The following is a 10283-nucleotide window of genomic DNA, read 5'->3' on the forward strand; positions in this document are numbered from 1 at the left end:
TATGAGAATATGGAACTGTTGCTCAACCACATCCAGTATAGCAGGTACAACTGGAATATCTGTGGAGATCTGAAAGTCGTTGCTCTGTTACTGGGACTGCAGCTCGGCTATACCAAGTACTGTTGTTTCATCTGTGAATGGGACAGCCGTGCCAAAGAGTCACATTATTGTCGACAGAGCTGGCCACTCCGCAAAAAGTTAGTTCCAGGACAGAAAAATGTTGCACACGAACCGCTTGTCGAGCCGGCAAAGATATTTTTGCCTCCTCTACACATAAAACTTGGACTCATGAAGAATTTTGTGAAAGCACTGAACAAGGAAGGCGAAGGTTTTCGCTATTTAAGACAGATGTTTCCAAGAATAAGTGACGCGAAGATCAAAGAAGGCATTTTTGTTGGTCCCCAGATCAGACATGTTATGAGTGACAAGCGGTTTGAAGAGCTGTTAGTTGGCCAGGAAAAAATTGCCTGGAAAGCCTTCAAAGACGTTGTTGACAATTTTCTGGGCAATTACAGAGCGCCAAACTACGTTGAAGTCGTAGACAAACTTCTCCGCGCATACCAGAAAATGAGGTGCAACATGTCACTCAAGATTCATTTCCTTCACTCACACTTGGACTTCTTCCCCGTGAATCTCGGTGCTGTCAGTGACGAACACGGTGAGCGGTTTCACCAGGACATTGCTACAATGGAGAAACGATACCAGGGCAACTGGAATCCGTCAATGCTTGCTGACTACTGTTGGACACTGCAACGTGATGCACCAGAAGTTGAATACAAAAGAAAATCAGGAGCAAAACATTTTAAATTCTGTTGAACTTAATGGCTCATGCGGAACATAAACGTGATTAAATAGGTAAACATATAAATGTCTATTTCTTAGAGTTCCTACGTGATGCAGTAAAACAAAAACTATATTTGTGCATACCCTATAGGTACCTGTCACAATCACCTAAAACTTTTCAGGAAGCAAGACTTTTAAAAAAATTTGTTGTGCAGTGAATCAGCGTCCTTACACGGCATTTGAAGACCCCACCCACATAGTCCGGTCATCCCGCCCTGCAGGCACTGCCAATTATGCCCGCTAGATTGCTAGCGGAATATCCTGCGGCGCCACCTGGGGACCAGGAACTGAATCTTCTTTGATTGACTCAATCACTTACTTCTCTTGACTCAATCACTAATTAAAATGAAAAGCAGCCAATCAATACAGTCCACAATATTATTAAAAGATTCAGATAATCCAGAGACATTTCTGTGCAAGAAAGGCAAGACTCATGTGATAAACTCATTACTCATGTGATAAATTCAAATCTCTAAAATCAGAAGTGGTCATGCATCATTTGGCTTCATGAGGCCATGTTACAAATTTATATACATACAAGTGTGTGGTAAATGTGTTTTCTGTTTCTCATTTTGAGGAAGTGTAGGGTTTGTTGTCCCAAGATAGCATTTACAGTACTACTATTAATGTACCAGTTTTACATATTACGTAGCATAAATTTCCCCTATGTAAGTACAATATGACACTAGGGATGTAATGATTCACCACAATACAGTTAATAACAGATTAAAAAATTCCATGATTCAAATCGATTTGACATGTAAAATGAATCAATATTCACTTTAAACAGCAGAGGGCACTGGCGCTATTCACCTTGCCTGGTTGACGTCACTGGCGCTATACGCCTGGATGCCAAATTCAAGGTTTTTCAGCCAAATTGGGCCTAATTCAAAATTGTTTTGCATAGTTTGTACCTACCTCAGAAAAAAAACGGCATTTATTATATAAATAAATAAAAGATAATCACAAATAATAAAAGGAAACTTTGTCAAATTTGTCTTCTTTCAAAATTGGGAAAAAAAATCGTATCGTGAACCCAGTATAGTGAACCCAGTATCGTAAATCACATTGCAGGTAGAGTGTATCGTTACATCCCTAACAAACACTACAAAGAAAATCAGTGCACAGAGACAAACATTAGGAAATAAATATTTTTTTTTTTTACAGCAATATAACATATTCAGCTGAACTGGGAAAAATGCACTAAAACAGATCACTTTGCATTTTACCTCTGATCCTGGTCTGGCCAGAGAACCTCATCCACATCTGCTGTGATGTTCGCCCTGGTCAAGCAGCAGGGGAAACGACTAGCATGGTGGAGCCATCTCTGGCATTTATCTGCGTGGACGTCATCAAATGCGTCCTCCAATGTCTGGAGTAAAGCTACTCGCTCGTGTGGTCTGTGTTTGTGCACCTTCCACCACTATGCTGGAGCACTATGCTCCAAAGCACCCCAGTGTTATTTTTGCTGTCAAATGCTGACAGCAAAAGTCTGAATCTGAATCTGTGTGCGCTCCTGAGAAGGTTTTATTTAAGGATGTTAATGTTTTTGGGAACATTCATCCATCCATCCATTACTTGTTTCCAGTCTGCCTGTCCCAGTTGAGAAGCACCATAGCATGATGCTGACACCTGCATGTTTCACCATAGGTATGGTGTTTGCTTTTTGTCTCACCCGACCAGAGAATCTTTTTCATCATGTCAGGGTGCTTTACATGCTGTTTAGCAAAATGTCAGTTTAGCAAATTTGCCTTTTACTCAGCAGCAGCCACTCTTGCCACTCTGCCATGAAGGCCTGATGTTAGGCGTGTTGCAGAGATACAGTAGTTGTCTATTCAATAGGTTCTCCAATCTCAGTGCAGTATTTTTCAGATCTTTCGGAGTGACTTGGGTTTTTTCTTAGCTCACTGATATAAGCAGTTCTAGCCCTGATACCCAAATTGACTGGATGATTGAGGTCCTTCGGGATTGTAGTCCCAGAAACATACAAAGCCTCAGATATTGTACTAACTTTTATACTATCTTGCTACAATTTGATTACAGAGATCCACAAACGTTTCTTTGACTTCATGGCTTAGTTTTGGTTCTGACAATGCAGTGTAAATAATGCGCCCTTATTAAAACATGTGTCTGCCTTTCCATATTATTCCCAGTAAGATCATATTGCAATATGTGGTCTCCAATTTTTGTCTACTAATTAATTAAAGGGCGCATGGTGTAGCACTGTCGCCTCACAGCAAGAAGGTCCTGGGTTCGATCCCCAGGCGGGGCAATCTGGGTCCTTTCTGTGTGGAGTTTGCATGTTCTCCCTGTGTCTGCGTGGGTCTCCTACGGGAGCTCTGCTTTCCTCCCACAGTCCAAAAAATGCACGTCATGAAGTCAGGTTAATTGAAGACACTGAATTGCCCTATAGGTGAATGAGTGTGTGTGTGTGTGTGTGTGTGTGTGTCTGCCCCAGTGTCTGCCCCAACTGCAGAACATCCAAATGCACATGTACAAACCGGGTGCTGCATTCTGATTGGCTGAGCTGAATGTCACGCACATATCGCCGCTACAACATTGTAATATAATAATAACGACCTGGCGAGTGCAGCCAATAGGGGGAGGGCAGTGCGGTGGGGGTTGAGTTCATGTCTTGGAGGGCCCCCTCACGCCATGGGCCCCAGTGCACCTGCCCCCCCTGCAACCCTGGTAGTTACGCCCCTGGTCTGCCCTGCGATGGACTGGCGCCCCGTCTAGGGTGTTACTGTGTGCTTTGCGCTCATTGTAAAGCTGGGATAGACTCCAGCACCCCCCTGCAACCCTGATTGGATAAGCGGTTAAGAAAGTGAGTGAGTGATTAAAAAAATCTAATAATGTGTTTTCAGTTGGTCATTTTCTGTAAAAATTTTTTATTGATGGGTAAAATAGCAATTACATCCATTTAAAATAAAATCCACAATGCTATAAAGTGTGTAAAAAGTCTACATATTCGAGTCATTGTTTATGGAAAAATACCATTTATAGATATCTTTGGTCATTTTATACTCCTTATGCAAATGTATATATTCACATGCAGTGCAAATGGGCTTTATAAACTCCTGATTCCTCATTATCAGATGAGGCTCCGCATAAAAGTGTTTCCTCCATTCAAAGTAGCTGAGATAAAGGTCGTCATCGCTGTCGAGCTGAAGCAGATATTCAGCCAGCTCTTTTGCACTGGGAAAGTCATTCACGTGAATGAACGCGCTGCCTGGAATGTAGTTTTCATAGTTTTCTCTTGGGGGTCCTAACACTACAGGAACAGTACCCACCACTAGAGGTCCGTTTAACTTCTCTGTAATGTAGTCCCAGTAAATGGAGTTTTCAAAAGCCAGGTAGAACTTGCAGCTGGCTATGGTGGGGTAGTATTCAGAAACATCCAAAAACCTTCCAAAGGCGGTTCCGAACACATGCACCGTAATATGATTCTTAAGCTCATGGAAATAGCGGTTCCTGACATCTGTGCCGGTTTCTGGGTTGCTGTTGCTCACAATCACACAAACTAACTTGTCCTTCTTAGGAATGACAGTTTCTTCTAAAGAATCTTTTCTAATTTTCAGGTGGTGATGAACAACAATATCGGCGTCCTGCCTGTAATTAAGTGTCAGGTTAAAGAGGTTCTCCAGGCCGTCTATCTGTACTGTATTTGTTGGCGATTCAACGTGGAACCAAATCCATCTTTGAAAATGGGGCCGAGGAGATTGAGGCAGGTTGGACAGATCACTTTTAATAGCCTTGTGGAAAACAAGCACGGCGTGTGCCTCGCTATATAGAGACCTGTCATCTGTCAAAAAGCAGCCGTCGATACCCAACAAGCTCTTGCAGTCACTCAGACTGAATCTATAGTTTTCAGGCCAAAACCAGAGCAGCAGAATGGGCTTGTCAGGCAACTCATGACTGGTACTGTTGTATATCTCTGAGTACTGGTATGGCAGAATGCCAGGCAGTGGACAGTTATTGGAGTTATGAAAGAAAAACAACAGATTGATTACTCCTCCAATGACAACTGAAGAAATGATTATGATCTTCAAAGTTCTAGAAGATCTAGGTGGCATCATATTTTCTAGAAAGGGTAAAAAAAAAAAACGAGTGGTTTGGTTATCACCATACACCAGGGGATTGATTTTTTTAAATTGTGTGTGTTAACACACTTAACACACACATACACCGATCAGCCAGAACATTAAAACCACCTCCTTGTTTCTACACTCACTGTCAGCTGTTTTATCAGCTCCACGTACCACTTTATAGTTTTACAATTACTGACTGTAGTCCATCTGTGTCTCTGCATATTTTTTAAACCTCCTTTCACCTTGTTCTTCAATGGCCAGGACCCCCACAGGACCACCACAGAGCAGGTATTATTTAGATGGTGGATCATCGGATTAGTGTATGATTTATTAATAATAAACCTGGGTTATCTTATTCATATAGCTTAAAGAGTTAATATATCCTACAAAGTGACACAAGGTACAAAATCAATGGCTGACAAAGAGCAGGTATTATTTAGGTGGTGGATCATTCCCAGCACTGCAGTGACACTAACATGGTGGTGGTGTGTTAGTGTGTGTTGTGCTGGTATGAGTTGATCAGACTGCTGGAGTTTTTAAACACCTCTCTGTCACTGCTGGACTGAGAATAGTCCGCCAACCACAAATATCCAGCCAACAGCGCCCCGTGGGCAGCGTCCTTTGACCACTGATGAAGGTCTAGAAGATGACCAACTCAAACAGCAGCAATAGATGAGCACAACACACACTAACACACCACCACCATGTCAGTGTCACTGCAGTGCTGAGAATGATCCACCACCCAAATAATGCCTACTCTTTGTCAGCCATTGATTTTGTAACTTGTGTCACTTTGCAAGATATATTAACACTCTATATGAATAAGATAACCCAGGTTTATTATTAATAAATATTAAATGTAAAATGTTTATATGGAAAAACACATACATCATACACTAATCCGACAGGAAGATGTTATCACTATTCATGATAACACAGTCCTTTATATGCACTATTGCTTAATTATTAAGTTACACGAGTTCTAGCTCTTGTTACTGGCCATGTTTCTAGCTCTTGTTACTGGCCATGTTTCTAGCTCTTGTTACTGGCCATGTTCCTAGCCTAGCTCTTGTTACTAGCCATGTTCCTAGCTCTTGTTACTGGCCATGTTTCTAGCTCTTGTTACTAGCCATGTTCCTAGCCTAGCTCTTGTTACTAGCCATGTTCCTAGCTCTTGTTACTATTCATGTTCCTAGCTCTTGTTACTAGCCATGTTCCTAACCTAGCTCTTGTTACTAGCCATGTTCCTAGCTCTTGTTACTATTCATGTTCCTAGCTCTTGTTACTAGCCATGTTCCTAGCTCTTGTTACTATTCATGTTCCTAGCTCTTGTTACTAGCCATGTTCCTAGCTCTTGTTACTTACTAGCCATGTTCCTAGCTCTTGTTCCTAGCCATGTTCCTAGCTCTTGTTACTAGCCATGTTTGTTTCTAGTCTTGTTACTAGCCATGTCTCTAGCTCATGTTATGCTAGCTCTTTGTTTTGCCTTGTTTGCTTTGTTTTGCCTCTTTTGCCTAGTTTTGTTCTGTCTTGTCTTTTTTTTATAATAAATCCTTTGTTTTTGGTATACATCTCTGCGTGTGTGTCCGCCCCCTTTGTCTCGTCCCTTAGCCTCCGCATGACATAATAGTTCCCCAACTAGGACGCAGTGAGATGTTTGTTGTTCAGGAGTTCCCTGAATTTGACTCCATGGGGTTCCCTCATACCTTCCCGCTCTGTAGGCCAGCTCCCTATGATGGAAGCGACCCTTGGGTCGAGGGCTTCCTCCTTCAGAGCCAGCTCTACCTGCAAGACCTTCTTGATCCTCAGCCTACTGAAACACAAAAAGTTTTGTTTATGATGTCAAGGCTGAAGGGTGCTGCGCAAGAATGGGCTAGGCAGCTCTGGTCTGAGAAGGGAGCTGAGTTGAACTCAGTTAAGGTGTTTGAGGGCCTCATGAGAGCCAAATTTACAGACAGGAATCCTTATGAGTATGGTTTAGGGGAGTTTACTAAACAAAGAAAGCACCCATTGGAGACGCTCCACGCAGCAAAGCGCCCACTGCAGCTTATGCCCGGCATCCAGTGCCTACTGGGGATGTGAAAATTCCCCCAGTACCCACTGCCGATGTGGTCCGGGTGCCAGTGCCCGCTCAAATTGCTCGTGACCGTCCCAGGTCTATGCTAGGAGCCAGTCAGGATCGCTTGTTTAGTTTTGTTCCTTGTAATGACCCCAAGGGCTCCGGGGGTCCTTCTGTTTTTTCACCGGCTCCAGTTTCGTGTGTTCGTGTATATGTCCGGCCCCTGCCTGTTCGGTTAGTCTCTAGTTTGTCGGTCTCTGACTGTGCTAAAGGTAATTTAGCAGTTCAGAAGACCATGGATGCTTTGTTTGTAGTCTCGGGTTCTCCAGCCACCCAGTCAAACAATTCCAAGTTTTCTCTAGTTCACCCTCCAGGGTCCAAACAGCTGATTCAAGACGCCTCTTCTGGCTTCAAACAGCTGATTCAGGACGCCACTCCAGGGTCCAAGCAGCTGATTCAGGACGCCACTCCAGGGTCCAAGCAGCTGATTCAGAATGCCACTCCAGGGTCCTAGCAGCAGATTCCGGACGCCTCTCCAGGGTCCAAGCAGCTGATTCCTGATGCCTCTCCAGGGTCCTCGCAGCTGACTCAAGAAGTTTCTCAAGGGTTTTCGCAGCTGATTCCGGATGCCTCTCCAGGGTCCCTGCAACTGATTAATGACATTTCTCCAGTGTTTTTGCAGCTGACTCCAGACGCCCCTTCTCAAGGGTCCTCGCAGCTGACTCAGGACAACTCTTCTCCAGGGTCCTCGCAGCTGATTAATAACATTTCTCCAGTGTTTTCGCAGCTGACTCCGGACACCTCTTTTCAAGGGTCCTCGCAGCTGACTCAGGACACCTCTTCTCAAGGGTCCTTGCAGCTGATTAATGACATTTCTCCAGTGTTTTCGCAGCTGACTCCGGATGCCTCTTCGCCAGGGTCCTCGCAGCTGACTCCGGATGCCTCGCAACTGATGCTGCGATCCAAGTCGGCGCCCCTCGATGGCACTTTTGTTCTCAAGTCGGTGCCCCCCGGTGGCGCTTTTGTTCTCAAGTCGGCGCCCCCTATTGGTGCTTTTGCCCTCAAGTCTGAGCTCCCAGAGGACGTTTCTGAACTCTCGTCAGCGCCCCTCGACCGCGCTTTTGTTTTCTCAGCGGCGCCCTACGTTCCAGCAATTTTGTCAGGCCTGCCTCGGAACTTTCTAAATGACTTTAAATTTGCCCCGCAGGGCCCAGGACCCCCTTATTTAGTTTTTTTTTGTGGTGAAGGCATGCCAGGAGTAGTGCCTTCAGGGGGGGCTTCTGTGACAATGAGCTCCTGTGTGCCACGCCCCCCTGGGAGGAGAAGCCTGGGACATTTAAGGAGGCAGCTTCTCCTCAGACTTTGGGAACTATTTGACTTTGGCTTTGTTTGATGCGGTATGAATTCTTGGTTCTAGGTCTTGTTACTAGCCATGTTTCTAGCTCTTGTTACTAGCCATGTTTCTAGCCTAGCTCTTGTTACTAGCCATGTTTCTAGCTCTTGTTACTATTCATGTTCCTAGCTCTTGTTACTAGTCATGTTCCTAGCTCTTGTTACTAGCCATGTTTCTAGCTCTTGTTACTAGTCATGTTCCTAGCTCTTGTTACTAGCCATGTTCCTAGCTCTTGTTACTATTCATGTTCCTAGCTCGTTACTAGCCATGTTCCTAGCTCTTGTTACTAGCCATGTTCCTAGCTCTTGTTACTATTCATGTTCCTAGCTCTTGTTACTAGCCATGTTTCTAGCTCTTGTTACTAGCCATGTTTGTTTCTAGTCTTGTTTGTTTCTAGTCTTGTTACTAGCCTTGTTTGTTTCTAGTCTTGTTACTAGCCATGTTTCTAGCTCATGTTACGCTAGCTCTTTGTTTTGCCTTGTTTGCCTAGTTTTGCCTAGTTTTGTTCCGTCTTTGTTTTATAATAAATCCTTTGTTTTTGGTATACATCTTTGCGTGTGTGTTTATCCTTGTTATAAAGTGATTATTAATATAAATATAGAGTCCCTACTCGCATTGACTCATTGATTATTAAATTATTAAATCACATGGTGGGTATTTTTAAATATATGGCTCATGTCATGAAATTAACCTTTTAAAGTTTAGTTTTTTTATTACTTAATTAAAAACTCAGTGTCTACAACCACTGGGCAAAAGCCCAATGAGAATAGCATTTAAAGGGCTCACCCAGCTGCAGCACATTACCACTGATGAGATGTAGATTAATTAATTAATGTACAATTTAACATCAATGTATTATATATATATATATATATATATATATATATATATATATATATATATATTATCATCTATATGAATAAGATAACCCATGTTTATTATTAATAAATATTAAATGTAAAATGTTTATATGGAAAAATACATACATACACTAATCAGACAGTAAGATGTTATTACTATTCATGAAAACACAGTCCTTTATATGCACTATTGCTTAATTATCAAGTTATACACACTATGTTGTAGCTCTTATTGTTTATTACAAAACCATGTGCTTGCATTGCACACATTTTTGACATTCCTCAGTTGTAAAGATTATTTACGACAGTTAAACACTTCTATAAACACGCAGCTTGACCCAATGTCAAGGTATTTGTTACATGTATGTAATGGATTTGTTATTGTAAAATAAACTATCACTTATAATAACCACAAATATGAACTGAAACCTAATTCGCAAACCATCAGTGATACAATTCATGGCTCTATAAGCCTGTGTACTCTCTTTTAAGCCTTTTTTCATAGTGCAAATATATAATTTTAAACATTGTAAACATTTTATTACACGCTTCTGCATGGTGTCATACACATTCTTGTTATACAGTGATTATAAATCTAAATCTACATATAAACGAAGAGTCCCTACATGTAAAACAGACTCGCATTGACTCATTGATCATTTAATTATTGAATCACAAGGTGGGTATTATTGTTATATTGTAAAATTAACCCATGAGTTTAGCTTTTATTATTTAATTAAAGGCTCAGTTTCTACAGTCTTTTTTGGAAAACAGTGATTTTACTCCTTACAACCATTTCAAATCCATGCACAAATATTCTCTGCTGTAATTTATCTGCTATGTACCCTGTTTTGCATTGTTACCTTGATTTCTTTTCTTCCAAAATCCCAACAGGTTTGTTATTTGTAGCTCGGCTGATGTGGACGAATGTTGTTGCAGTGTGTGATGTGAGCCTTCACGTTAGCTGGCTTCTGTACACCTGTACAGAATCCACGCCCATGCATACAAAGCTTTTAGAGCTGCTCCTAAAAAAGCCA

The 10283-nt window shown here is 42.1% G+C and overlaps 1 protein-coding gene across 1 annotated transcript; it reads right to left on the reverse strand.

The window, feature by feature from the left end:
- Window positions 1-3806: 3806 nt before the first annotated feature.
- On the reverse strand, window positions 3807-4922 carry LOC134317981 (4-galactosyl-N-acetylglucosaminide 3-alpha-L-fucosyltransferase 9-like). The gene has a single exon (XM_062998729.1). The coding sequence runs from the start codon at window positions 4920-4922 to the stop codon at window positions 3807-3809; it is 1116 nt and encodes a 371-aa protein (XP_062854799.1).
- Window positions 4923-10283: the final 5361 nt, after the last annotated feature.

This window comes from Trichomycterus rosablanca, chromosome 7 (genome assembly GCF_030014385.1).
Source record: "Trichomycterus rosablanca isolate fTriRos1 chromosome 7, fTriRos1.hap1, whole genome shotgun sequence".
Taxonomy (NCBI): Eukaryota; Metazoa; Chordata; class Actinopteri; order Siluriformes; family Trichomycteridae; genus Trichomycterus; species Trichomycterus rosablanca.

Coding starts and splice junctions, on each gene's coding strand:
- LOC134317981 (XM_062998729.1), bottom strand. CDS start 4,922: ATGATGCCACCTAGATCTTCTAGAACTTTGAAGATCATAATCATTTCT.